Source organism: Dermacentor andersoni, chromosome 1 (genome assembly GCF_023375885.2).
Source record: "Dermacentor andersoni chromosome 1, qqDerAnde1_hic_scaffold, whole genome shotgun sequence".
Taxonomy (NCBI): domain Eukaryota; kingdom Metazoa; phylum Arthropoda; class Arachnida; order Ixodida; family Ixodidae; genus Dermacentor; species Dermacentor andersoni.
Window position 1 is genome coordinate 286,494,111 of NC_092814.1, and position 26,027 is coordinate 286,520,137.

General features: G+C 49.0%; 1 protein-coding gene across 5 annotated transcripts in view; it reads right to left on the bottom strand.

Moving 5' to 3' along the window:
* Nucleotides 1-26,027, bottom strand: part of LOC140213731 (uncharacterized) — a 550,291-nt gene that overhangs the window by 55,975 nt on the left and 468,289 nt on the right. For 3 of the 5 annotated variants that reach the window (XR_011890656.1, XR_011890655.1, XR_011890653.1), the window contains one exon: nucleotides 11,680-11,762. Coding sequence is in view for 2 of the 5 variants with exons in the window: in XM_072285013.1 (XP_072141114.1) it covers nucleotides 8,503-8,732; nucleotides 11,680-11,762; nucleotides 12,118-12,149 (345 nt within the window). In the remaining 3 variants the exon portion in view is untranslated. Of the gene's footprint in view, nucleotides 1-8,502; nucleotides 8,733-11,679; nucleotides 11,763-12,117; nucleotides 12,299-26,027 lie in introns of all 5 variants that reach the window. The other 2 variants (XM_072285013.1, XM_072285011.1) reach the window with 1 other exon arrangement.

Genomic DNA, 26,027 nt, shown 5'->3' on the forward strand with positions numbered 1-26,027 from the left:
ACTTGCATTCCCCACAACACAGCGGCTCCCTTGAGAAAGTGCGACAATTTTGTTCTTCTGTAATTATGTTGCGTAGCCCTGACGGAGGACCGTGGTAACCAAGCGAAAACTCAAGAATTTGCAGCCGCCACTTCGTTGGTAACAGAAAAAACAACGTTGCGAACCATGCTGCTTATGTGCCATCGATATCTCCACCTTTTAAGACGTCCGCCTTCCGCTTTACTCAACAAGTGGAACAGAGAGATTTGGCAGGTCAGCTTAACCAAACATTTTGGTTCGTTTATGTATTAAAAATCCTGTTCTAGAGCATCGTTGTATCGCGAGCTCATTTCTACTTTCGGTATTTTGTATGTCCTGCGCCGATACAATTAACAAGCACGCTTCGCAATGTGCTGAGCCTGCTCGACGCGCGTTTTTCAAATGTGAGCAATGAAGTTGCTGTAGGAGCACTGGACGAGTAATTGCGAAGTAACGCACGTGTGTAAAGAAAAAAATGCCGCGTTTATTTACATTTATTCGTGCGCGTTTGTTGCTCGAAGCGTCTGCGAAAAGTTCGAATTAAGGTACGAGCGATGCTGTAGCTCCTGCGAGAAGGAAAGATGCAGCGCGTAGGCACTGTAGGAAGCTTCCTTCATTATGATCGCACGCTGTTTGCTGCCTTGGAAAACGTTTTCTGTTTGCTGCTTTGGATAAAGCTATGAAAGGATTTACTCTCTGTAAATAATTGCGAGACAAAACATTACGATAAAATGCATAAAAATATAGGAGATACTTGAGTCTTGTGTTCAGGACATATTCAATATGAACCAATTTGAAATGCTTAAATTTTTATGCTGATATGCCTATAAACAAACTTGATGCTCTCTGTACTTGCGAGTTGCAGCACGCCGAAATAACAGTTGAGACTTTATTTTATATTGTACACGTACTTCGCCCTGCTGAGCTTCCTTTCCGAAGCGTGGATGGGCGGAAGACGCTTTCCAGGTCCTGGATTTTTAGGAAACCGTGCCTCAACACAAACGAAAGAGAAGGGTCCATTGCGGCCTATGCACCTTCGCTTGCGGACAGCTCTCCTTGCACTACTCAGTTCGCGCCAAGGCTCCGATGGGGGCGCTGGTGACGGGTTTTTCCGCAGCGCCGCCTGGGCAGAGTCTGAGGTCTATTCTAGAGCCAGACAATCAGCCTTTAAAATGTGCACCCGAAGGATGGTGCCGACCGCGGTTTCAACGCGGTACCGAATACGTAAACACCCTGCGTTGGGTCACGAGCCGTTGGCTCGTGACCCACCGCCGCCTGCGCCGCCTGCCTTATTATAACAGGTGCTCTCCTGAGGCGCTGGATAGCTGCAGTTCGTCGCGTTGGGTAAGCGAAACTTCGCGCCATGCTGACTGTTTCGCCTGTCTTGAAGCTTGCTTGATTATCTGCGTTCTAAAATTCGGTCTTTTGCACCGTCGTCGCGTTGGGTAAGCGAAACTTCGCGCCATGCTGACTGTTTCGCCTGTCTTGAAGCTTGCTTGATTATCTGCGTTCTAAAATTCGGTCTTTTGCACCGTCGTCGCGTTGGATAAGCGAAACTTCGCGCCATGCTGACTGTTTCGCCTGTCTTGAAGCTTGCTTGATTATCTGCGTTCTAAAATTCGGTCTTTTGCACCGTCGTCGCGTTGGGTAAGCGAAACTTCGCGCCATGCTGACTGTTTCGCCTGTCTTGAAGCTTGCTTGATTATCTGCGTTCTAAAATTCGGTCTTTTGCACCGTCGTCGCGTTGGGTAAGCGAAACTTCGCGCCATGCTGACTGTTTCGCCTGTCTTGAAGCTTGCTTGATTATCTGCGTTCTAAAATTCGGTCTTTTGCACCGTCGTCGCGTTGGATAAGCGAAACTTCGCGCCATGCTGACTGTTTCGCCTGTCTTGAAGCTTGCTTGATTATCTGCGTTCTAAAATTCGGTCTTTTGCACCGTCGTCGCGTTGGATAAGCGAAACTTCGCGCCATGCTGACTGTTTCGCCTGTCTTGAAGCTTGCTTGATTATCTGCGTTCTAAAATTCGGTCTTTTGCACCGTCGTCGCGTTGGATAAGCGAAACTTCGCGCCATGCTGACTGTTTCGCCTGTCTTGAAGCTTGCTTGATTATCTGCGTTCTAAAATTCGGTCTTTTGCACCGTCGTCGCGTTGGGTAAGCGAAACTTCGCGCCATGCTGACTGTTTCGCCTGTCTTGAAGCTTGCTTGATTATCTGCGTTCTAAAATTCGGTCTTTTGCACCGTCGTCGCGTTGGGTAAGCGAAACTTCGCGCCATGCTGACTGTTTCGCCTGTCTTGAAGCTTGCTTGATTATCTGCGTTCTAAAATTCGGTCTTTTGCACCGTCGTCGCGTTGGGTAAGCGAAACTTCGCGCCATGCTGACTGTTTCGCCTGTCTTGAAGCTTGCTTGATTATCTGCGTTCTAAAATTCGGTCTTTTGCACCGTCGTCGCGTTGGATAAGCGAAACTTCGCGCCATGCTGACTGTTTCGCCTGTCTTGAAGCTTGCTTGATTATCTGCGTTCTAAAATTCGGTCTTTTGCACCGTCGTCGCGTTGGATAAGCGAAACTTCGCGCCATGCTGACTGTTTCGCCTGTCTTGAAGCTTGCTTGATTATCTGCGTTCTAAAATTCGGTCTTTTGCACCGTCGTCGCGTTGGGTAAGCGAAACTTCGCGCCATGCTGACTGTTTCGCCTGTCTTGAAGCTTGCTTGATTATCTGCGTTCTAAAATTCGGTCTTTTGCACCGTCGTCGCGTTGGGTAAGCGAAACTTCGCGCCATGCTGACTGTTTCGCCTGTCTTGAAGCTTGCTTGATTATCTGCGTTCTAAAATTCGGTCTTTTGCACCGTCGTCGCGTTGGGTAAGCGAAACTTCGCGCCATGCTGACTGTTTCGCCTGTCTTGAAGCTTGCTTGATTATCTGCGTTCTAAAATTCGGTCTTTTGCACCGTCGTCGCGTTGGGTAAGCGAAACTTCGCGCCATGCTGACTGTTTCGCCTGTCTTGAAGCTTGCTTGATTATCTGCGTTCTAAAATTCGGTCTTTTGCACCGTCGTCGCGTTGGGTAAGCGAAACTTCGCGCCATGCTGACTGTTTCGCCTGTCTTGAAGCTTGCTTGATTATCTGCGTTCTAAAATTCGGTCTTTTGCACCGTCGTCGCGTTGGGTAAGCGAAACTTCGCGCCATGCTGACTGTTTCGCCTGTCTTGAAGCTTGCTTGATTATCTGCGTTCTAAAATTCGGTCTTTTGCACCGTCGTCGCGTTGGATAAGCGAAACTTCGCGCCATGCTGACTGTTTCGCCTGTCTTGAAGCTTGCTTGATTATCTGCGTTCTAAAATTCGGTCTTTTGCACCGTCGTCGCGTTGGGTAAGCGAAACTTCGCGCCATGCTGACTGTTTCGCCTGTCTTGAAGCTTGCTTGATTATCTGCGTTCTAAAATTCGGTCTTTTGCACCGTCGTCGCGTTGGGTAGGCGAAACTTCGCGCCATGCTGACTGTTTCGCCTGTCTTGAAGCTTGCTTGATTATCTGCGTTCTAAAATTCGGTCTTTTCCACCGTCGTCGCGTTGGGTAAGCGAAACTTCGCGCCATGCTGACTGTTTCGCCTGTCTTGAAGCTTGCTTGATTATCTGCGTTCTAAAATTCGGTCTTTTGCACCGTCGTCGCGTTGGGTAAGCGAAACTTCGCGCCATGCTGACTGTTTCGCCTGTCTTGAAGCTTGCTTGATTATCTGCGTTCTAAAATTCGGTCTTTTCCACCGTCGTCGCGTTGGGTAAGCGAAACTTCGCGCCATGCTGACTGTTTCGCCTGTCTTGAAGCTTTCTTGATTATCTGCGTTCTAAAATTCGGTCTTTTGCACCGTCGTCGCGTTGGGTAAGCGAAACTTCGCGCCATGCTGACTGTTTCGCCTGTCTTGAAGCTTGCTTGATTATCTGCGTTCTAAAATTCGGTCTTTTGCACCGTCGTCGCGTTGGGTAGGCGAAACTTCGCGCCATGCTGACTGTTTCGCCTGTCTTGAAGCTTGCTTGATTATCTGCGTTCTAAAATTCGGTCTTTTCCACCGTCGTCGCGTTGGGTAAGCGAAACTTCGCGCCATGCTGACTGTTTCGCCTGTCTTGAAGCTTTCTTGATTATCTGCGTTCTAAAATTCGGTCTTTTGCACCGTCGTCGCGTTGGGTAAGCGAAACTTCGCGCCATGCTGACTGTTTCGCCTGTCTTGAAGCTTGCTTGATTATCTGCGTTCTAAAATTCGGTCTTTTGCACCGTATAGTGTCGGTGGCGAACGCCACCACACGATGCTTGTTCACAACTGAGGGCAGGACCATTGCTCTGAGAGCTAGAGCCATGCCGCAGGCATCTAGTAAAGGAGGCAATATTGTAGATCTCATTCAAGCCAATGCCAAGTGTTGATGAATTTATGGTTCTGTTTTTTAGTGCTTTCTCAATCTGAGAAATCTTGTAAACTTAATTTTATGTGACTAATTATTTTCCATTTTACTAGTTTTGACACTTCAGTCGGTTCAGTGTGATTACTGGTATTAAAGATTTGTACTGTCATTTCTGCGGTCCTCTGTTGCTTGCGAGAGCTTGCCCGTTCCATGACTTGGTGCCTTACCCCCAACTTCAACAGATGCCTCTGAAATTATTTTCGTTAGGGTCTTATATCCTTTATCTCTATGTTAACATCCTCCTTTTCTGAAGCCTCATATTTGTTTAGCACTGGCCTGAATTTTCTTGTTTTCTTAGCTCCTACCACGTCGGCCTGTTTTCATATTTCTCCCTTCTTTCTACCAATCGAGGACAACCCTACACCTAACTACGATCACTGCCCTTTACGCAATTCAACACCTCTACATTCTGCGCAATGTTTCCGTTCAGTAATAAAGATGCAGTGTATTTCTTGTTTCCTCATTCTATCCGTTTTATCATGTGAATGCACTTCCTTCTTGAATGTATGTTCTGAATTCAATTTAGTGCAAATTAATACATAGCCAAACTGATGTACTTTGTGAAAAGCTACCGTGCTTGACCTTGTTTTGACCACCTGCACTGGATTTACTTATATTGCTAAACTTGCTCCCACGTCTAAAGCTGCTTACAGATCACTAGTTCGCCTGATACTGGAATACACTTCAACTGTTTGGTCCCTTCACTGCGCATGTGACATTTACATTTTGGAATCAGTTCAGAAAAAAAAGAAATCAGATTCATCTACGGTCGCTATGATCGCAGATTTTCACCTTCATCACATGCACAAATCTTATCATTGCAGACTTTGAAACATAGGAGAACACGGGAACAAATTATCATTCTTTACAGATCATTCACACGTCATCGGCATTCAGGCACCCTTTCTTTTATATCTCCTAGTACATGTGCAACCCCACAAAGCCGTGCACTAAACACTGTTCCTTTCAGGACACATATAGACTGTTTTAAATTTTCTTTTATTTTAGAGCGCAGCTTTTTTTGGCGCCCGTTCCTGCGTTTCGTGTGGCTGTCGCCGTTGTGCCTCACCGTTGTCCCTCGCCGTAACCAGCTCTGTAGCTGGGACCAGCGCACTCCTACAGCTGCGCGCGCTCTTGACGCCATCTCCCGCGCACGGCGCGAGCCTTGCTCACTTCGCTCCTCCACAAATGCCAGCCCTGTGAAGAGACGTTCATTTGAGGGATCACTAGTCGTTTGTGCGCAGGCGCGAGTAAGAGCGGGAGCGAGAGAGAAAATGAGGGGCTTCTGCTCCTTGACTGTATGACTCAGCCTAGGTACTACCAGAGTCCTTCCATTTAAACATGGAAGACTCTGCCTATACTATGTGCCGCAATTGTGTACGAGCCGCAAATTTCTTTTCCTCATTCCGGCAGAACAATGAGCGGCTCGCGAGCGAGGATTCGGGGACGCGCTAAAAGCTTCCTCAAAGTACGCGCCCCCTTCTTCGTGTTTGGAGCGCGGATTTGCGCGTTCACAGGTTGTGTTCGCATTCACGAATCGAGGCGCGCATTAGTGTACAGAAAAAAGAGAGAGAGAGAGAGAGAGAGACGTCGCGCATAGTCGCGCATGCACGGTGCATGCGCAACCGTCTGCTCTCGCGCATGCGCAGATGTTGCCGTATTACATACGTTCGGATTGAATGCGGCGAACTCCGTTCTTACGTCTAAGTTACGACTAAGATAAAATCGAAGTTTTGAGAGTCCCTGACAGACGCGATTAATTTCACCATTCTTGTAGTTCGTGCATCTGAAATTGTTTAACAGAGTGACGTTCTTAATAGACAAATGTTGAATGTCCACAAGTCGGCCCTGCCCAGACAAACTTATTAAAAAAAAAAAAGCTTTCGTCCACAAAGCGGCTTCCGCGCTTAGCTTGGGAAATGAAACGGGACACCGTGCCTAACAAAAGTGTAGTCCCTGCTTACATTGAGGGTTGCACAGCGTAAGGGGCACGGAGGGAGGAGGGAAATTAGTTTGGTGGCAAAGTTTTTCTTGTACTTAAGTAGACAGACAGGAGAAAAGAAAACCGTAATTCCACCTATACGCGACCGGCCATCGTCTTGTACATTCGTGCTTTACCAATGACACCTGAGATTGCTTGACGTAATCGTGTAATCTGAAGACGAACGTTTTCGGTCCGATCGAAGCCTAGATTCGGGGGTGGGGCAGCCGAGTATCTTGCAAATTGTTCTTTACATCTATTACCGATTGTCTCTCTTCTATGAGACACCTCGACCGCACACTCATTCTTTACTATTCCCTACGCACCACGGTCTTGTCACCTTCTTCAATGCGAGTGAGCTGGCAGTATTTCGTCTTGAGAAACATCAGTGACGTAGAACTAACGACTTGGTGACGCAAACCAAAAAAACGTAATTGCATCCTTCCCTTCTCTTTGTCGAGGATCGCTTTCAGAAGCTCTTGAGGAAAACCGTTTGCGCAAAGCATTTCCACCTTGGTGTGCTTTGTTCGTGAGCGCAATGACTGGTTTGCTTGCAGGACATCCACGCACCTTTATTCATGGAGGGAAAATGATAAAAATAAATTAAAATGTTCAAAGCCGACAGCAAAAACACGCCTACGCGTGGACTGCATAGATGGAGAGCGGGTTGCAGCTCGGGGGTTCCCTTGGATGTGCAGCTTCGTCCGCGTAACAGCGTGCTCTGTACACTTGATACTTTTTGAGAGAGGCGATAGCACTACTACTGTATACTACTACTGCTACTACTTCTACTACTAGCTAACTACTACTGCTACTACTACTGTTTCTTAAAGGGACACTAAAGCGAAACAATAAATCAATTTAGACTAATGAAGGATTGTTTGAGAACCCTGCAGGCAGTCATATAAAAAAAATTGTTCGATTATTAGATGAGAAAATGATGGTCCAAGTTTCAGTATTTGAATTTCGCGCCAAAACCCCAGCGCCGGTACGTCATCGTGACGTCAGCGATTCCAAAGTATGTTTTTCCGTTTGGGCCGCGTTGGCTGAGTAGAGGTTCCCGAAATTTGCCGTTTAATATTTGGTTCCTCTAGAACACAATATAGTCAATCGGTACCGCTATATATATTCAGTAGGCCCTAGAAAATGCCATCAAAATCCAAGACGTCACAGCCACCAGGTGCAGGAACTTAAGTAGGCGTCGCCACCCGTATTTCGTTCTTGCGCTTTTTCTGGCTTACCAAACGTCTTATCGTTGTAAGAGTGGTGTTTTTGGTGTTGTAGAAAAGTAATTTACTGACTCAGAAGAAATCATTTTTCACTTTACTGTCCCTTTAATCTACTCCTCCTGCTCGTTTTTGTTTTTCATAAAAAAACTTCTCATAGGCACTTAACTGTTTCTAACTATGCTTGTTTTACCATTCCTCAACACACCGCAAACGCGACTTAGATGCGCCAACGACCTGACACATACAGCACCGCAAACCACAAACGTATGCACTATACCTATAAAGTCTTCCGATTTCCAGATAGATCCATGTATCCTGTAAACGAAGATCACTGATGGACATTTTTATATGTACTCCCGGAATGTGCAAAATTTGTACGCCCATGAGACAATGATAGGACCAAAGCTGTACATCTCTATGTGCCGTCCATCAGGTTTAAGGCTCGACGTCAAACATTGCATATAACAGCTAGGGAACATCCAGTGGTTTCTGCGCTTCTGTCCGCATAATTGAGCGAGACAGCTCGAAAGCCATAATGCGATTACAGCGACGGCTCGACACGCCTTTGCTTTCTCGCAGCTTGTTTTTCCACGTTAAGTAAAAAAAAAAAGGGGGGGGGTGTTCTCAATATCTCTCTTCCTCTTGTACGTGTCCATCTGCGCATTACTTCTCATTAGACGTGACGTAGTATAGTTTCAGAGGTCGGAAACTCTCACTTTTTTTTTCTTTTTGCATGCTTCGGACCTCGTCCGCCTTGCAGTTGTTGAACCAGACGTCACAACGCTGTCGCGCTAGAATGCGCATGCGCCGTGCCGGCCAGCGGCACTCACAGTGAAGGCGAGCTCCATCTCTGTGTGGCGCGTGGTGCCGACGAATATGCGGCCCGCGAGCAGCTCCCGGGGCAGTCTGGGCAGGGTGTCCAGAGCCTGCTCCATGCCCGGGTGGCTCATGAACGAGATGAGCAGGCTGCAGTAGGCGCACGAGATGACTGTGCACAGCAGCCACCAACCGGCGGCCACCAGGCGCCGCGTCGGGCTGCCCGAGAAGCGCCAGTCACAGCCTGCAGCGTCGGCACGTTTGGGCGAACGAACGTTCGAAGCGATTAGGGCCGAACCCGTCATCCGGGCATATTTGTCGTCGTTAATATGATTAGCATTTTAGTGGTGCGTGCACGTGTAATACGTGTAACCATTACTCACCACACCGGCAAAAATATAGATGCGCCAACGACCTGACATATGCAGCACAGCAAGCCACAAACGTATGCACTATTCCTATATAGTATCCCGATTTCCGTATAGATACACGTATCCTGTATACGTGTAACGCGTCACGTATGAGCCCCCGTACTGCAGCCGGGATCCTCTCTCGCGCTTCCCTCTGAACACGCTGCGCCCTCTAGCGGTCTGCGCCCCTAAGTCCCTTTGCTTTTGCCAGAGTCCTTCCATTTTGGTACTACGGAGGACGTTTATTAGCGCGTGTTGTAGGAGTTCGTCCCTAGGAGTTCCGGCATTGCGGAGTGGGGTTGAGTTTGTTTACGCTCCGACGCTGGCTGCCGGCGCGGTAAAATGGTGACGCAGTAGGCACTGATTATTCTAGTACACTGTAGCACTGACGCCCGATTTGGCGACCGCTGTGTCAGACAGACTGTCTCGCCCCTGCTGCACTCGTGCTAAGTCAGTCGTGGCGGATCATAGCTTTCTCGCGCCTTACGGCGATGTCCCTTGCAAATAACATCACAGATGTTTCTGTGGGAGCAGTCGCGACTGTAGTCGAGCCGGGCCGCACAGATTGAAAATCTAGAAGGCCTTAGCAATTGCGGTTGAACGCAAGTAGCTTAAAGGCCGCCAGTGACGATGACTGACTCAGCACTAGCACCGTAGGCGCGAGAACGTCTGTCTGACGTACCTTCAGAAGCAAAGTTCTGACTGGTGTTGCAGAAGTCGCGTGGCGCGGTACTGCTGAACTTAGCGTCACAAGTTGGCGGCTGGAAGTAATTATATTTATTCAATCGTGGTTTTTTAATTGTGACAACGTGTCATTATTTCGCATTATTGGTGGCGCCTCCAGGACACCAAAGCGGCAACGGGGACACCAAAGCTGGAAATTAGGCAGGGCGGCCCTTGGGTTGGGGCCGCGAAGGCCGAAGCGTGCCAGGGGGTGTTCGCATAAAAAATTGGCTGTCCGCGATAGCGCGCAGCCGATCTTATACACCCCTGGCATGCGCAGGCCTCGGCGAGCACCAACCACCAGAGCACTTCGGGTTTGCCTCCCGCTACCCCTTGGGTGCCCTGGAGATCCTGCGCCGCCTGCCTTATTATAACAGGTGCTCTCCTGAGGCCTCCGTTTCCCGGTTACGTGCCCTCCTGGAGGAGTGATTGTAAAAAATCCAATATATCGTCGCGACGAAAAAACGGACCCACGACTTATACAACACCGGTCAGAACCTCGCCCCTTCAGACACAGTGACCACCATATGGCTGCCCACTGCCTCACCGCGCGGGCAGCCAGCGACGGAGCGTAAACTCGACCGCACTCCGCAACACCGGCATATCTAGGGGACAAACGCACACAACACGCGCTAAGAAACGTCCTCCGTAGTGCTATAGGCAGAGTCATGTATCCAAGGAGCAAAAGCCCACAGATTTTCTCTCTCGCGCCCGCTCTTACTCGCGCCTGCGTACAAACGACTGGTGATCCCTCAAATTAACGTCTCGTGCCTGTCAAGGCCGACTGATCACACTGATAACAAAAGCCCCTTAATAACGCGGCCGAAGCGCCGCTCTGACCACGCACGAAATGCGAAAAGCAATGTAATAGGCATAGAATGTTTCAAAATTCCGCGGCTTTGCTGGCGCCACATCGAAAGAGTGCGCGCGAAGGCATATTTCGCGCAATAAACTTGCTTCGGACCAAAGCCAAATTAAAATGAGCGTTTTATTTTTCATGAAAGTGAATACGTGCTGCAAAAACAGGTTCGTGTCAAAAAATAAAAGCGAAAGAAACAGACCGGGAAGCGACCAACGTGTTGGGAAAAGGCAAAACCGATGCGTTCAAGAAAGTAAATATACCACGTCTAAATGAGCCGAATTGGCAATCAACATGTCTGCACAAAAAAAAAAAAGTAATCAGATTTCAATGTGCCCTTATTATCTATGAATTCGTAAGCTCCGTTGAACACCAGCCTATATCACGTGTTCGAATAGGTCTCCTTTTGCAGCTACGCAGTACAGTGTCCATTTTATCACATCTTCAGAGGCTTTCTTGATGGCCCGCGCCGGAATTCTACGGCAGACATCCGTTATCCTTGCCCTGAACTAATCTGATGTCCGTCTGGATCATGCAAGCACGATCTGTCACATAACCCCAAGGAAAAAAATCGAGTGTAGAGAAGTCCGGTGACCTAGCCGGTCAATTTACAGGCCCGTGCCTTCCAATCTATTGCGCACGAAAAGTCGCATTCCGCCAGTTTCGCGCTCGGCTGCTGCTGTGTGCGGGTGCCATATCTTGCTGATACCACAGACTTGGAAGACGTGACAGCGGGACTTCGCTGAGAAACTCATCCACCACTCTTTCAAGGATTTCATTTACGTAACGCTGACCAATGAGTGTGTGGTGTGTGATCAAGATGGGAAAAACCACTGGTACTGGTGCCGATTGCGCTTTACCCAGTGTAGACTGGAGTCACCCCAGTAGTGTGCATTATGCAAATTTATCTACGCGTTTCTGCGAAATTTGGCCTCATCTGCGCACATAATATTGCTCAAAATGTCTGGTGATTCATCGGCTTTTGTGAGGAAACAATTCGAGAAATCTTGACGATTCTACAGGTGCCTATTTTCTAAGCATTGTTGTTGGTTAAGGTGGTACGGGTTAAAGACCGCCATTTGTAATCATCCAGACTGATGACTTGGCAATTGGTACCTGGGCGGCCACGTCCCACACGCTAGCAGGAGGGTTTGAGACCATAAGTGCTAGAACGTCCGTGCGTAGGCTATAGGACTCACAAATGTAGTCATCCGCCGCTGTTTCTTGAAGCTGCCGGTTTGTCTCCAAATCCACGCCCAAATCCACGTCTCCGTGGCGTCCTCTGGAATAAAAATGTAGATATTAAAGGCTATATCTTTCGGTTTGAAGGTGGCGGAAGCGATTTTAAGAGCCCGAAACACGTCATAAACATATAGCAATGACAATGACACAATGACAGAAGTGGCTAACGAAAATACATTGCTTAAAACGCAAATCAGCGCACCAAATGCACAGACACAGGACACGCACATGGACACTTCACCCAGTCCGAATCCCTCCAGCGTAGCGGAATCAGAAATGGCTAGTCAAACCCCACCCGCGGGCACACCAGCCACCAAGAAACGCAAGGCCAAGAGCACGGAATGCGACACGCCTGCCAAGGACATAGACGGTAAATTGGACAAGATCCTTAGTACCCTCGGTCAACTCCAATTCGATGTCGAGTCATTAAAGAAGGGGCACGACAGACTAGTAGAGGCGGTCGACGGCCTAACGAGCAGGGTAGAAGCGCCAGGATCGAGGGTCTCGAGAGAACCGTCTTTACTCACTCCACGGCACCGGTCAACTCCCCCGCCTCCCCCATGGTCAGAAGGAACACTGCAACAAGCGATATCATCACACCCAAAATGGCGGTAAAGTCCGCAACCAAAGTAGAAAGCAAAAATTGAGAAGGCAAATAAGCGAGAATCAGCCGAAAGGCACCAAGCGCAAACGAGCAATCAAGGGAAGCTTATAATCTAGCAATGGAATTGCCGCGGGTTCCGCAACAAGAAATCGGTTCTTCAACAACACATCAGACACACTACAGACAAGCTGGACATCATACTCATTCAACAGACCAACACCGACACACCCACACTTCCGGGATATGAAACAATTGCCGTTCCACCCACAAAAGCCTGCAGCGGCGTAGCGACGTTTATCAGTAACAGGCTCGCGTGGGCTGAAATTGACAGAAGTAATCCTGACATGCAAATGCGAGAACCTATTCATCGATGTCTTTCCCAAAGGCAAAAAGGCCAAGAGCATACTAGCACTCAACTTGTACAGCAGCCCGAACCACAGAACGCAAAGTTTCAGAAGACTGTTGAAGAAGGCCAGGGACAAAGCCGGGGACAACCCGCTGATTATTGCCGGAGATTTCAACGCCCCAAACGTAGAATGGGGCTACGGCGTCACCAGCGCCAAAGGCAGAAATCTTGCCACCGATGCGGAAGAGATGGGCCTCAACCTGATCACGTCCGCGCTCTACCCCACCAGGATGGGCAACTCGGTCTCGAGAGACACCACCCCAGACCTCACGTTCGTCCTCAACACCGAGGGGGCCACCTGGCATAATACCGCCGACGACCTCGGCAGTGACCATTACATTGTGGAAACGTCAATAGCAATTGCCTTGAAACCACTACTGAAATGGAGATACACGGATCTGGATGCGTTTAGACAGGTAAGGAAGCAACGTACCGACAAGCCCACTACCCTAGAAAATGGACGCAAGAACTCAAGGAGGACGCCCACAACGCGACCAAAGAAATAGAAACAGATGTCCAGACAATCGGGATGGACGCTAAGCTCGCCCACATGCTGGAGGCGAAAAGATCCATATTGCAGAGATGGCGTACCCAGAGACTCAACAGAAGACTTAGGAAAAAGATCGCACTACTGAACAAGGACATTGGGCATCACTGTGTGGTACTCTCCAACCAACAATGGGCCGAAGTATCCGCAAGGGCCGATGGCAGCATGACATCGGGAAAAACCTGGAAGCTGCTCAAACACCTTCTTAAAGGTCAAACCAGGAGCTCCCAGACCAAGGCGGCTGACAAGATAGCGAAACTCGAACTGAAAAACTCCAACGAGCAGGAATTTATGGCAAGACTTGCCGAGAGATACATGCCACTCTCGAGCAGTCATGAAAACGAGGCCGAGGCACCCGGTTCCCCGTACACGGGCGCGGACAACCCCGACCTCGACGAACCCTTCACCCTGGAAGAAATCAGGACCGTCCTTCAAAATCTGAGTGGCACATCGGCCCCAGGTCCGGACGGTATAAGTAACAAGGCCCTTCGTAACTTGGACGAAGACTCCGTCTGGTTCCTAGCGGAACGAATCAATCAGGTCTGGGCTTCCGGTAGAGTCCCGCCGGAATGGAAGAACGCCACCACGGTTCTCATCCCAAAGCCCAACAAGCCCTCGGGCGTCGAGAACCTCAGACCCATATCACTCACGTCGTGCGTGGGAAAGGCTGCGGAACACGCCGTTCTGAACAGAGTCTCCAGATTCCTTGAAAACAAGGGACACACACCCTCATCGGATTTATACCCGGTCTATCAACTCAAGACACCATGATTTTAATCAAGCACCAAATCATTGATGTCTCCATTAGAAACGCCAAGGCCATTCTCGGGTTGGATCTCGAGAAAGCGTTCGATAACCTCTCTCACCAATACATTGTGGACACCATTTCCCACCTCAACCTCGGAGCTAGATTCCACGCGTACGTCAAGTCATTCTTGAACAACAGGACGGCTACGCTCCGATTTGCCGACCTCTCCACGGAGACACTCTCGCTGGGGAGCAGGGGCACCCCCCAAGGCTCGGTCATCTCCCCTATGCTTTTCAACCTTACCATGGCGGGACTTGCTGAGAAACTCGGACAGATCCACGGGCTCGAGCACACCATATACGCAGATGACATCACCATGTGGGTCTCCAAAGGAACCCCGGGCATGGTGCAGGACATCTTGCAAGAAGCAGTGAATACCATAGAAGAATTTCTAATTCCCACAGGACTCAGATGCTCGCCTTCCAAGTCGGAGCTGCTCGTACGCAGACCCACGTGGAAGGGCCGCAGGCCATACTCGTCAGACTTCGATTATAGTCAAGAAATTACCGTACGAACCGATTCGGGACACGCCAAACCGTGCGTCGACAAAATCAGAGTCCTGGGTATGATCGTAGAGACTAAAGACGTCAATGCCTCTACGGTTCAGAAGCTCATCACCAAGACCAACAACGCTTTCGGGCTCATTAGAAGAATTGCAGGTAGACACAGGGGCCTCAAGGAACATAATCTCATCAAACTCATACACGCGTTCGTCACCTGTCACTTCGCATACGTTGCGGCAATGCTCAACTGGTCCAATGCTCAATTGGACAATGCTCAATTGGCCCAAATAAGAAAGGTCACCAAGCAAGCCGTCGGCATTCCGCCGAGCACCAGCAACGAGAAGCTGGGGCGCCTGGGCATGCACAGCACCCTAGGAGAAATTGCCGAAGCCCAGCAGCGCGCCCAGCTTGCTAGGCTTTCGACGACGCCTCCGGGGCGCACGATCCTAGGGAAGCTAGGCTTTGCTCAAGGAAACATAGAAAAAGACTTTGCGGACCTCTCACGGGACACCCGTGCCAAGATCACGGTCCGACCTATACCCAGAAACGTACACCCCGAAAACAACAAGGGCAGACGACAAGCGAAAGGACAATTCCTCTTTAACAAGCCTTGGCGAACCGCGAACGCTCAGCTTTTGTGGACGCGGCTGCATACGCGAAAAACAAAGCTTTCGCAGTGGCGGTTGTGGACGGGCGCGGATCCACAAGACATGCCGCCACGATAATTGCAAGGAAGCCTGAACAGGCCGAACAGGTTGCGATCGCTGTTGTGCTCACCAACGACAATCTTTCCCATATCTACAGCCACTCCATAGCCGCTATCAGAGCTTTCCAAAAGGGCACGGTCTGCGCACAGGCTCTCAGAATTTTTACAAAGAAGGAGATTAAAAAACACGTCATATACTGGTTCCCGGCACACTTAGGACCAAAGATCGGCGACGTACCCAACCTTAACGAGGCGGAGCACGAGGCTGCGTGCGCGCTTACAAACCGCGCGGCTTCACCCGACCACTCGGAGAACAAGGACGCCCCCACTACATACAATGAAATCACGAAACACTACTACCTACAACGTAGAGAGTATAGCACGCCACACCGCACGCTCACTCGAGCTCAAGCGGTTACACTCAGAATGCTACAAACAGACACATACCCCACGCAAAACAGACTACACCATTACATGCCTGAGCTCTACGACAAATCTTATTGCACCAATTGTAATACATCCCTTAACGTCTATCATTTACTCGAGCCGTGCTCGCAAGCTCACATAAACTGCGAACAGGACAAGCGCAAGTTTGAGGAAGCACTCCGGAGCGAAGAACTAGCTCCCCAACTCTGGGCCGTCCAGCAGGTCCACGACGCCGCCAGGAAACTCAACCTCCCGGTTCCGTCGTGGGAGACGCCTACTCCATGAGAGCCCAAAGCTCTCGTGGCCTGCAGGACCTCGAATAAAGTTGATTTCCTTCCTTCCTTTTGGACATCACCTGTAGCCATCAAATTTAAGCAGAAGGAGAACAAGCTTCGCGCGGGAGTTTGCAGGAGCTAGTCGCGCATCGCGGAAACAGCAGGTACACAGCCTCTGGGAAGGCAGAAGTAGGTATACTATAGTCGGATACAACTCAAGTCTGCAGTGAAGCCCCACCCACACCCTGATTACCGCCAGCCACTGTTCCTCCGCGAGGCTGCAAATAGTTTGTACTTCAGACTTTCCCTGTTACCTAAATAAGGCGGTAACCACAAAAATAAAATTATAAGCGCGTAACTTTGTACGTTCTCATTTGTCTATTATAGCCTAACGGTGAAATCCAAATTGTTCATTGAACTGAAATAAAACGCTTGCTTCGCTGCAACTATTTATTGTAGGGTTTCACTTCAGATGGCAGCAAAGTTTCATGGGTAAAATGAGGTCAGCAGTGAAATGAAATATATATATCGCGCACTTTTAAAGAGTGAAATGCTCAGACTCCCTACACTTTGTCCGTGTCTGTTGCACACCTCATCGCTTCTGCCGACGAAAAGACTCTTCAAGAACGGCAGACGCTCCGGAGGTATCAAGTACGACTCCATTTTGAAATGGTCACATGACAACGATTTTATTTGCTACTGTGATTGGCTGACGGAGTAACAACCCCGCGCGGTCCGTGTGCCTTGGTTGTTAACTGCTGTTTTTTTAAGTTGTACCCTACTATATAAAAAAAATTAAATTATGGGGTTTTACGTGCCAAAACCACTTTCTGATTATGAGGCACGCCGTAGTGGGGGACTCCGGAAATTTCGACCACCTGGGGTTCTTTAACGTGCACCTAAATCTAAGCACACGGGTGTTTTCGCATTTCGCCCCCATCTAAATGCGGCCGCCGTGGCCGGGATTCGATCCCGCGACCTCGTGCTCAGCAGCCCAGCACCATAGCCACTGAGCAACCACGGCGGGTGTACCCTACTATAGGTGACCGAGGAAGGTGCACACAAAATGACATTAACAAAAAAAAAAACGTGCTTGGTTACTTAAATGGGAGCGGGCTTCAAGACGAAATAGGTCGAAATTCTGTGAATAAGTCTGCGCGCCACATCTTTTCCTGCAGGGCGAAGAGAAACATTGATAAATTTCGGTGGAAAATTAGCCCACTAAATTAAACAATGTGTACGATTATCAAAGACGTACCAAGGGGGCGGGGGGAGGGCTTCCCACCCACGCCACCCCTCCTCACACACATTCCTAAAGCGTCGCCAAATCAATCTTGAGACTTGACAGCGAATTCAGTGGTCAACATTTTGCTGCCTCTTTCACTCCTTTTGGATGGCGGTAGTTATCGGCATCTCCAGGGGTGTCAAGGCCAGTTTTCTCATCGATTCAGTGCCCGCGCGATTAACTCGAGATGCGTTCAGTTGTCACCATCTATTCAACGGTCACGCGCATCGCTGTTACTTCGTTAGTTCAACCTTCTTTGTTTAGACTGATCCAGGGACCAGAAAAGGGATTCGGTTCGTAGATAAGCTGGCCTGTATGCTCGTGGAACGAGTTGCGGCAGGAGAAAACGCCAGTTGCGTTTAACTTTTCCTTTTGCTTCATTATTTCCTCGAGTGACGGCTCGGTGTGACGCTGGCAGCTCCTCGGAACCATATACCCGCGGTATGGGTTAGATAAGGTGGAAAATAACATCATGCGAAACAGCAACCATCGTCAAATTCTGCAAAAACAGTTAAACCCGTAAGGAATATGAATGTCACCCGTTACCTCATCCGGTTTTTCCTTAATTGTACAGCACTTTCCGTGCGAAATTGGCAACTGGAAACAAGAGTCGCAAGGACTTGAGAAATTAAGCGATCTACTAAGGGAGAGAGCCAAGGCAATAGCCAAACATGAAGGAAAAGCAAAAATTGCCAAATTTAACGGTTATTCGCGAAAATATTTATAGATAAATATATTTTTATTTAAAAAGGAAGTAGAGAAAACGCCGCCGGAATTGGAGAACCATTCCGTGTGTATTGAATGACGCTTCTACCAGCGCTGGATTAAGGGGCGGGGGCTGAGGGGGGCTGCAGCCTAGGGCCTCACCTCGGGCAGTAGGAGAAGAGGGCCCATTTATTCTAACCTGCATAGTATATCGAACCATGGGCAACGGAACTTCGAGCGACATGTATGAAGTGAGAAAACCAGAACGAGCAGACGGGGGCCCACGCCTAACGTAACAGCATGCGTTTAGCCTAATCATTTGGGGAGAGCTTGTCGAGCTGCAAAAACAGTAATCTCCTGCCACCCCGGCGGGGCCCTCTTTCTTACGAAGCGAGGTGCGTTTGCTTGGAAGAGTTTTCGTGGTTTCCTGTCAGTCCGTCTGCCCAGTGCTGTCTGGAGAGGAGGGGCAAGGGGGAAACACCTAAAACATGTAACGTGGGATGAGGACCTAAATTTCCCTTGCCCCTCGTCACCATCACGCCACCCTCCACCTCTCAAATAGTTCCGCCGCTGTCCTTCTCATAGAAAGGATGTGCTTCAGTACCCAACAGTGCCGCCCATTCGACTTTTCTTGTGATGTGACCGTGATGGTCACCTGTCCGCGGGATTACTTGTCTCGGGTATTGCCTTCCCGGTCTGCAACTGCCGACACAAAGGCGGACGGAGGGGGATTGCTCCCAGGGCTTCACGGTGCACTACGGCCGTCGTTGCCTCGCGGCTTGCAAGCGTCGTCACAGTGGGCGGATGGGGGGAGACGGGTTGTCTTGGAGCGACCTTTCAGAGCTGCAAAGCAGCTTGGCTCAGGACCCACGTTTAAAGCCCCTCCATACACGTTTCCGCCGACCAGGTTAAGTACCGCCAACTTGCCCTCCTCCTCCACGCTCCTCTCCCACTCAGCTCCTTAGCTTCCGGCGACAAGCGGAACTTACGTAGCTGCAGCCTCCTGTTCCGAGTGGAAGAGACGTTTTGTTTTTTAGCGTTGTTTACTTTCGCGTCGCTGGAGAGGCTTTAATTGCACCAGCTGCGGTTGAAACTGTGAATGCGATTCCATCCAAGAACCACTGCCTATTGTAACCAGCGACCTCCTCGTGTTCGCTGCTTCGCGTCAACCTGCGACCGGTTGTGGCACGAGCGACAACGTACAGTGGAATGTAGTGCCTGGGCGCTTGGAGACCACTGCCGTTTTTCGTGCATTTGGAAAACAGTGACCGCGAACTACTACTTCAGCGGAATACAACAGCTTGTCCCCTTTGCATTCTTCTTATGGTGACTGCCACAGCTCTGCTAAGCACGCGCGGGCGTCTCACCATGGTCTAACAGCAGTCAAAGCGGAAATTCCCGCAGCGCAACTCCAGGAAGCGGAAATGCCGGAACCGGAAATACCGGATTTAGTGTGAGGGGAAAAGGCGGCGCACAAGAAAGGTTGTCGCTACTTAAGAAAGCGGCGGTGGCGCGTAGATGCAGGGGCTTTACCCACGTTACCTGGAACAGTGCCAGGCTCCCGCTACACTTTCGGGAAGAGTCAAGCAGTGGGAGAATAGCTCCACGTGTGGCGCACGAGGTGGGGGACACCAACTTGTTTGGACGTGCTGCTCCTCGGGAACGTGGTAGATGTGCTTCTGCGCTCCTTAATTAGTTGTGACGCGATTCGATGTGGCCTGGTGAACTCGGAGGCTCAGGAAAAGGTCCCGTATCTAACAGCGTGCGCTCTGTTCAGAGCGCAAGGAGGACTGGGAGAACTGTCTGCCGGCAACTTTGTTTGCTTTGCGAACGGTTCCACGTGAAGCGACAGGGTTCTCGCCAGCAGAACTAGTGTATGGGAGGACACTCCGTTCTCCACAAAGAATGTTAAGAGAGAAGTGGGAGGAAAGAGAAGAGAGTCCTACAGTGGTTGAATACGTGGTAATCTGCTGGAACGCGGCTAAGCGCAACCCAAGAACTAGTCGAAATTAACATGGGAGTAGCTCAAAAGAACGCCAAATTCTATTACGACAAGAATGCGAGGCTTCGTACGTTTAACGCCGGAGACCAGGTAATGATCCTCAAACCCTCAAGAAAGAACAAGCTTGAAGTTCACTGGGACGGGCCCGTTAAAGTGTTGCACAAACTTTCAGATACTAACTATGCTCTGAAAATGCCCGGTCGCAGGAAGGAGTTGAATATATATATCTGCAATTTGATGAAGCCGTATATAGAGCGGAGCGGAGTCGTTAACTATACCATCAAAGAGCAGGATGGCACTAGTACCAAGTTTAAAGAGTATAGGGCGACCTCCAACTCTGAAATCGGCCTAGAAGAAGTAGTAGAACACTCGGTAAGCTCGCACGCTCTAAGACCCGAGCAGCTAGATGAACTAAAAGGGGTGTTAGGGGAATATATCGACAGGTTCAGCGATCGGCCAGGTAGAACCGAACTAATAACGCATGAAATAGAGCTGACATCAACCGAACCCGTAAGATGAAAGCTTTACAGGGTGTCTCCACGACAGAGATAAATTATGGAGGCAGAGATAGAGCGCATGCTAGAGTTGGGAGTTATTGAGCCCGCTGAGAGTGACTACACGTCACCGCTAATACTTGTAGGAACCCCTAATAAGGACCCTCGTCCGTGTATTGATTACATGAAGTTAAATGCCATCACTAGGGATCAGCTGTACCCGATATCCAACATTGAGAAACGAATTGAAAGAGTTAGCGCTGCTAAATACATTTCAACTATAGATCTCGTGCGCGGGTACTGGCAAGTTCCCCTTTCAGAAAGTGCCAGCCGCTATGCCGCATTTATCTCACCTGTAGGCACTTTTCGCCCTCTTGCCCTCAGCTTCGGGCTGAAGAACGCGCCCTTTAGCTTCTCCGAGTAAATGGATATTGTCCTTAAAGACACGTGCAAAGAGCTTGCTCTTAGTATACCTTAGTAAGGAAAAGCGAAAAACAGGTGAAGTTCTATTTTTTTTCTTTTCCCCAAGAACTAACATTGATTCTCGGTGAGGAAAAATAAATTATACAAGAAAACTGTCTTCAAACAATTTCCACGTTACCGCTATTCCGATTACACTGTTACTACTCTGGATACTATTACATCATTTTAGCGCTACTGTGAAGGGTATCTGTTTTTAATGGTGCGTTTATTCTATGGTGTATTCTCATGCATTCGCCTGCACACACACACACACACACACACACACACACACACACACACACACACACACACACACACACACACCCACACACACACACATATATATATATATATATATATATATATATATATATATATATATATTCGCATATTAAATGACGTCATCGGTCGAAATCGTACGATCAATGTAAATACATGGACACCAGCGGAAAAATAACAGCACAAGCAATGGGCCAGATCACGGATGTTCCCACGGGAGGAACAGAGATATCGGTCTTATATTGCTTATACACAGCAGCTGATCAGACCCTCTGGAGGTGAGGTTGACACATACGGTACAATCTGTAAATATAGCAAGATTTTTGATGCTGTGCCTATACAGCTGTAGACCGCATTATAGAGTGTTTCACTTACCTTGGGCCAAACTTTAAAGATATACAAATGCTTCGTAGCTCTAAAGACCCAAGGTAATTTTGTTTGCCGTAGCGTGTAGATACTCAGTTTATATTTTGCAATTCGCCTAATTAGATATTTAGTCTTAATATCAACTTCTCAATTATTATAACGAGATTAAAAGTGTCAGTGAGAAAATTGTAGAGCAACATGGGGAACTCCCGATACAACTTTCTGTTGCTCAATACGTGACACATAAAAATGCTTTTTCGATCGTGAAACAAGCCCGCGAATACCCGCAAAGTGCCTCGAGCGGCCAGTCACGCGCAATTTTGCGTGTATTCGCGAGCTTGCTTCACGCTCGGAAAAACACTTGTATGTAGCACGTATTGAGCACCAGAAAGCTGTTTTTCTCATTGTTGATTGATGTAAACCTGCGTTTTCCACAAGGAGAAACGAGCACAGACCAGCTGGATAATGGACCCCCAGCGAAGCGTACGTTCCTTGACGAATTTAAGGAGTGACATGATGCTGCGGAAAATCAGCCAGCCAACAGTGAGCTTGACAGTTACCTTCGGGACAGTGACTCGTGTGGGGACATTGAGAAACTGCTCGAATGGTGGGAAGCATACTGTAGAAAATACCGAGGTCTTTCAATTCTTGCAAAAAAAAAAGTACTTTGCATCCCATCCACGAGCGCCAGCAGCGAACGAAATTTTTGTGCAGCTGGGTACGTACTCCAAGAGAGGAGAACCTGCTTGAAGCCGGAGAGCCTGGACAACTTGCTGTTTTTGCACAAGAACACAAATTTTTGCCATTTGCTGGCCCTTTCAGACTCCTATTCCTGTGCCATCGTTTTCGGGTGCGGTATTTTTGTGTCACTGGGTCGTATTTTACGCGTATTTTCTCTCTTTATTTCATTAAAAAGGAGAAACCTTTTATCTGGAATGGCATGAAGTATGGTGCGGGACAGGTTGATTATATAATTATATTGTACGAGGCGATTACGCTTCCGTGTCGACGTTACAATATGAATGATTTATATTTCATCTCCTTTTGCTGATGAAATATAGAAAATATAATATATGAAAAAGCTTTTTTACCTTGCTGCAACAAATTATTATTCAACAGCCTCTTTTAAAAAATTGTGTAAATAATGTTTCCAAGGCGAGTGCAGAAAAGAGCACCAAAGTAAATGTCCCGGTTTTGCTTCTATCCGCTTTTCCATTTTAGTTGTACACTCCTTTTAAATAAATTTTGTTGCTATGCCTTATTGTCATCATACTTTTATTGTAATGACTTTTTATGTACCACATGTACATGTACCACATTTCATTTATATTCCTTAGTATTACATGCCAAAACCACAATATGATTACGATCGAGGCACGCCATAGCGGCGACCGGAATAATTTTACCACCTGGAGTTCTTTAACGTGCACCTAAATATAAGTACACGGGTGTCCTTGCATTCAGCCCATGTCGAAATGCGGCCGCCGTGGCCGCGGGAATCGCACCCGCGTCCTAGGGCTTAACAGCGCAACAGCTTAACCGCTGAGCCACCACCGCGGGTAAAGCAATGTTTCGATGCACGAATACCCGAAGCAGAAGAAGTGGCCGTGGCCCTCGCACTCGCACAACCGGGAGTGAGGAGCGTGGTCACAGACTCCCAGACCGCGTACGCAAACTACCGCAAGGTGAACATCTCTCCCGCGGCACTAGCGATCCTCACTAAATGCAAATCACCGGGACGGGCCGTTGACCTCGTGTGGGTCCCGGCTCACTCGCAAGTGGAAGGCAACGCACTCGCCGACCACTATGCCCGAGAACTGTCAATCCGGGCCGAGGACGAGCCAGAGCTACCGCACCCCGTAACAAGCTACAAAGAAATCACGCAAATGTACAGAAGCGGCAGATGTAGGCTTCCCCGTCCGCATCCGCAACTCAGCCGAATGCAGCAAACGATCGTGCGACGCACGCAAGCGGGGTCGCTAGCGCATCCCGTGCTCTTGCACAAGATGTTTCCAACAGAGCATGACACTTCATGCCCTTTTTGCAGACGGTCAAAAGGCACTCTAGCACACATCCTTGCAGAGTGCACTAAGCTCAAGAACCCCCCCCCCATCCCTCCCTCCCCCCCCCCCCCCGCCCCCGAGCGATGGGAGACCTTGTTGTCCAGCCCCGACCTACCGACCCAGCTCGCGCTGGCGGCTAGGGGCCAGGAACTGCTGGACACATATGGGACCTGAGAAGAAGGTTCCACCCCATCTGGTGCCAGCGCGCACCAACCGTTACTAAGGGCTCAGTACAAAAGTTGATTCTCTCTGTCCCCGTCTGATCGCCCGCTGCAAAGCGCAAGGCCTCAATAATAATCATCATCAACAACAAATATCGTCTAGTGGGCCGGGGCCGGGCCTGGTCATGAACACGCGAGCCCTGGCTAAGTTTAGTCATGAACGCCCGGGCCCAGCCCGGGCCAGGGCTGGCCTCGGTCATCTGCGCCCGGGCCTGGACCAGGCCCGCGCTTGCTATCACGGGCCTGGCTGGGCTCGGGCTTCATAAAGCGGGCCCGTGCAGTTCTCTACCCCAGCGTGCCGACACTGGCGAACACCCGAACAGATCCCATATCCTCTGGTCGTGAGGACCCCCCCCCCCCCCCTCCCCTGCTACTCCTAGAAAAACGTAGCCTAAACCTACCAAACCTTCAAGAACACTACAGTCGAACACCTTTATAACGGCCTCCGAAATAATTCGTTATACAGGTCACTTCGTTGCAAAGGTCGCGTACACCACAGCGCACAGCAGAACCGGGGCAGAATTATACCGTCGCCTTACCGGTCATTTCGTTGCAGAGGCGCTCGACTGTATACCCAAACCCCATGCCAAGTAGCTGACAGAAGCCACCAAAACGGACGACCAAAGGTGCCTAGCGTCGTTTATCAGAGCTGCAATGAAAAAAAATGCCGGACTCGAGGTTTTAAACTGGAGGTCTCTTCACCACGTCCCCTTAATATGAAAATTAAGTTGTTTTCTCTCTCTCGGGAGATCCACTGCAAGCACATTGATATCTCTGGGATGCGCAGCATGCGTAATGGGGACATGCCTGGAATGATCGTTTGGGTGCTCTTTTCGTACCCTGCAGACATCCGTCGCAAATATATGCAAGGATATGAAATGTGCATCACAGGGCCATGCCGAAGCTTTTCATTTCTGTCCTTTCTTTAGGGTGTTTATAACTAGTTTGTGTATTGCACTGTTTTAGTCGCGTATGTATGTGTTAGATCACCGAATAATGTTACGTGACAGTAGTCACCTAACAAAAAATGTCAGCATCTATCACACATCAAGCCAGCAGTGGACGTTGTGCGTTCCCGATAGGCCGTATGTGAAGGGTGCAATGGGGAGTTTTAGAAATAGCGCGTCCAAGAGGCTTAGCGTACGCAAATATATCTGTGTCCCAGCTATCACGCACCTAGTTTTTTTTAAGGACGCGGATTATTCTGCAATAAGACCATGTCCATGTTACTTAGGATCTTCGTTGAGAAAGCGGCAGTAACTTTTTTTAGTCACTGACATTAAACTAGTCAAAAGAAGAATGGTCAGCTTCTTAATTGTTTTTCTAGTTGTCAAGATGTGAATTAAGGGACTGTAAAGAATCGCCAGAGACCAAAAAAGAAAAAAGAAAGATGGGAGTTTCGCCCGAAGAGCGAATCATTGAAAGTGATAACAAGGTTTAGCGTTGGAGCTTGAACTCCTCGGACGGTATTGTAAATGTGTGCGGCTGGGACATGGCTCGATGAAGCACGCAAGGTAACTTCTGGCCAGAAGGAAAAGCGCCCTAGCAGCCACCAAACATCATGAGTGCCGGCCGCCAGTGGCCTTGCAGGCATCTGACCTCGACGCCGCACGAGATGAAACTGGATGAGACCGACGGGAAACTCTCCGCATTAGTCAGTGCCCAGTGACATGTGAGATCCGAAAAGAGCAGTGGCGCCGGTGAAAATGAAATTACCTTACTTTGAGACTGCGGGCCGAAATATTATTTCGCATCACTAAATGGTTCAGGATAAAAGGCCTACACTGTGAATGAAATCATTTTATTACTGTTCTTTGCGCTTTGGGATTGCCAAAATTCTGACGAGTATATCTGTCACGATCATAAAACCTGGTCACAGTAACTTTGCCAGTTGAATAGCATAGCATCTGTTCAGCTTATCGAAGCCACATCACGCCAACGTCTACGCCCAAGGCGACGGCAGCGACGGTAGAAATTCGCCAGGAGTGTCCACTTAATTGCTACCGGAATAAAATATTTCCAGCCACGTACGCAACGCGTGTTATACTTTTCCTGCAAATACAGAAAGTCCGGGAAATATGAAGACATTTATTTTACTTATTGACAATACTGTAAGCCCTTCTCGGGCTGTTAGAGAGTGGGAAAAAAAAATA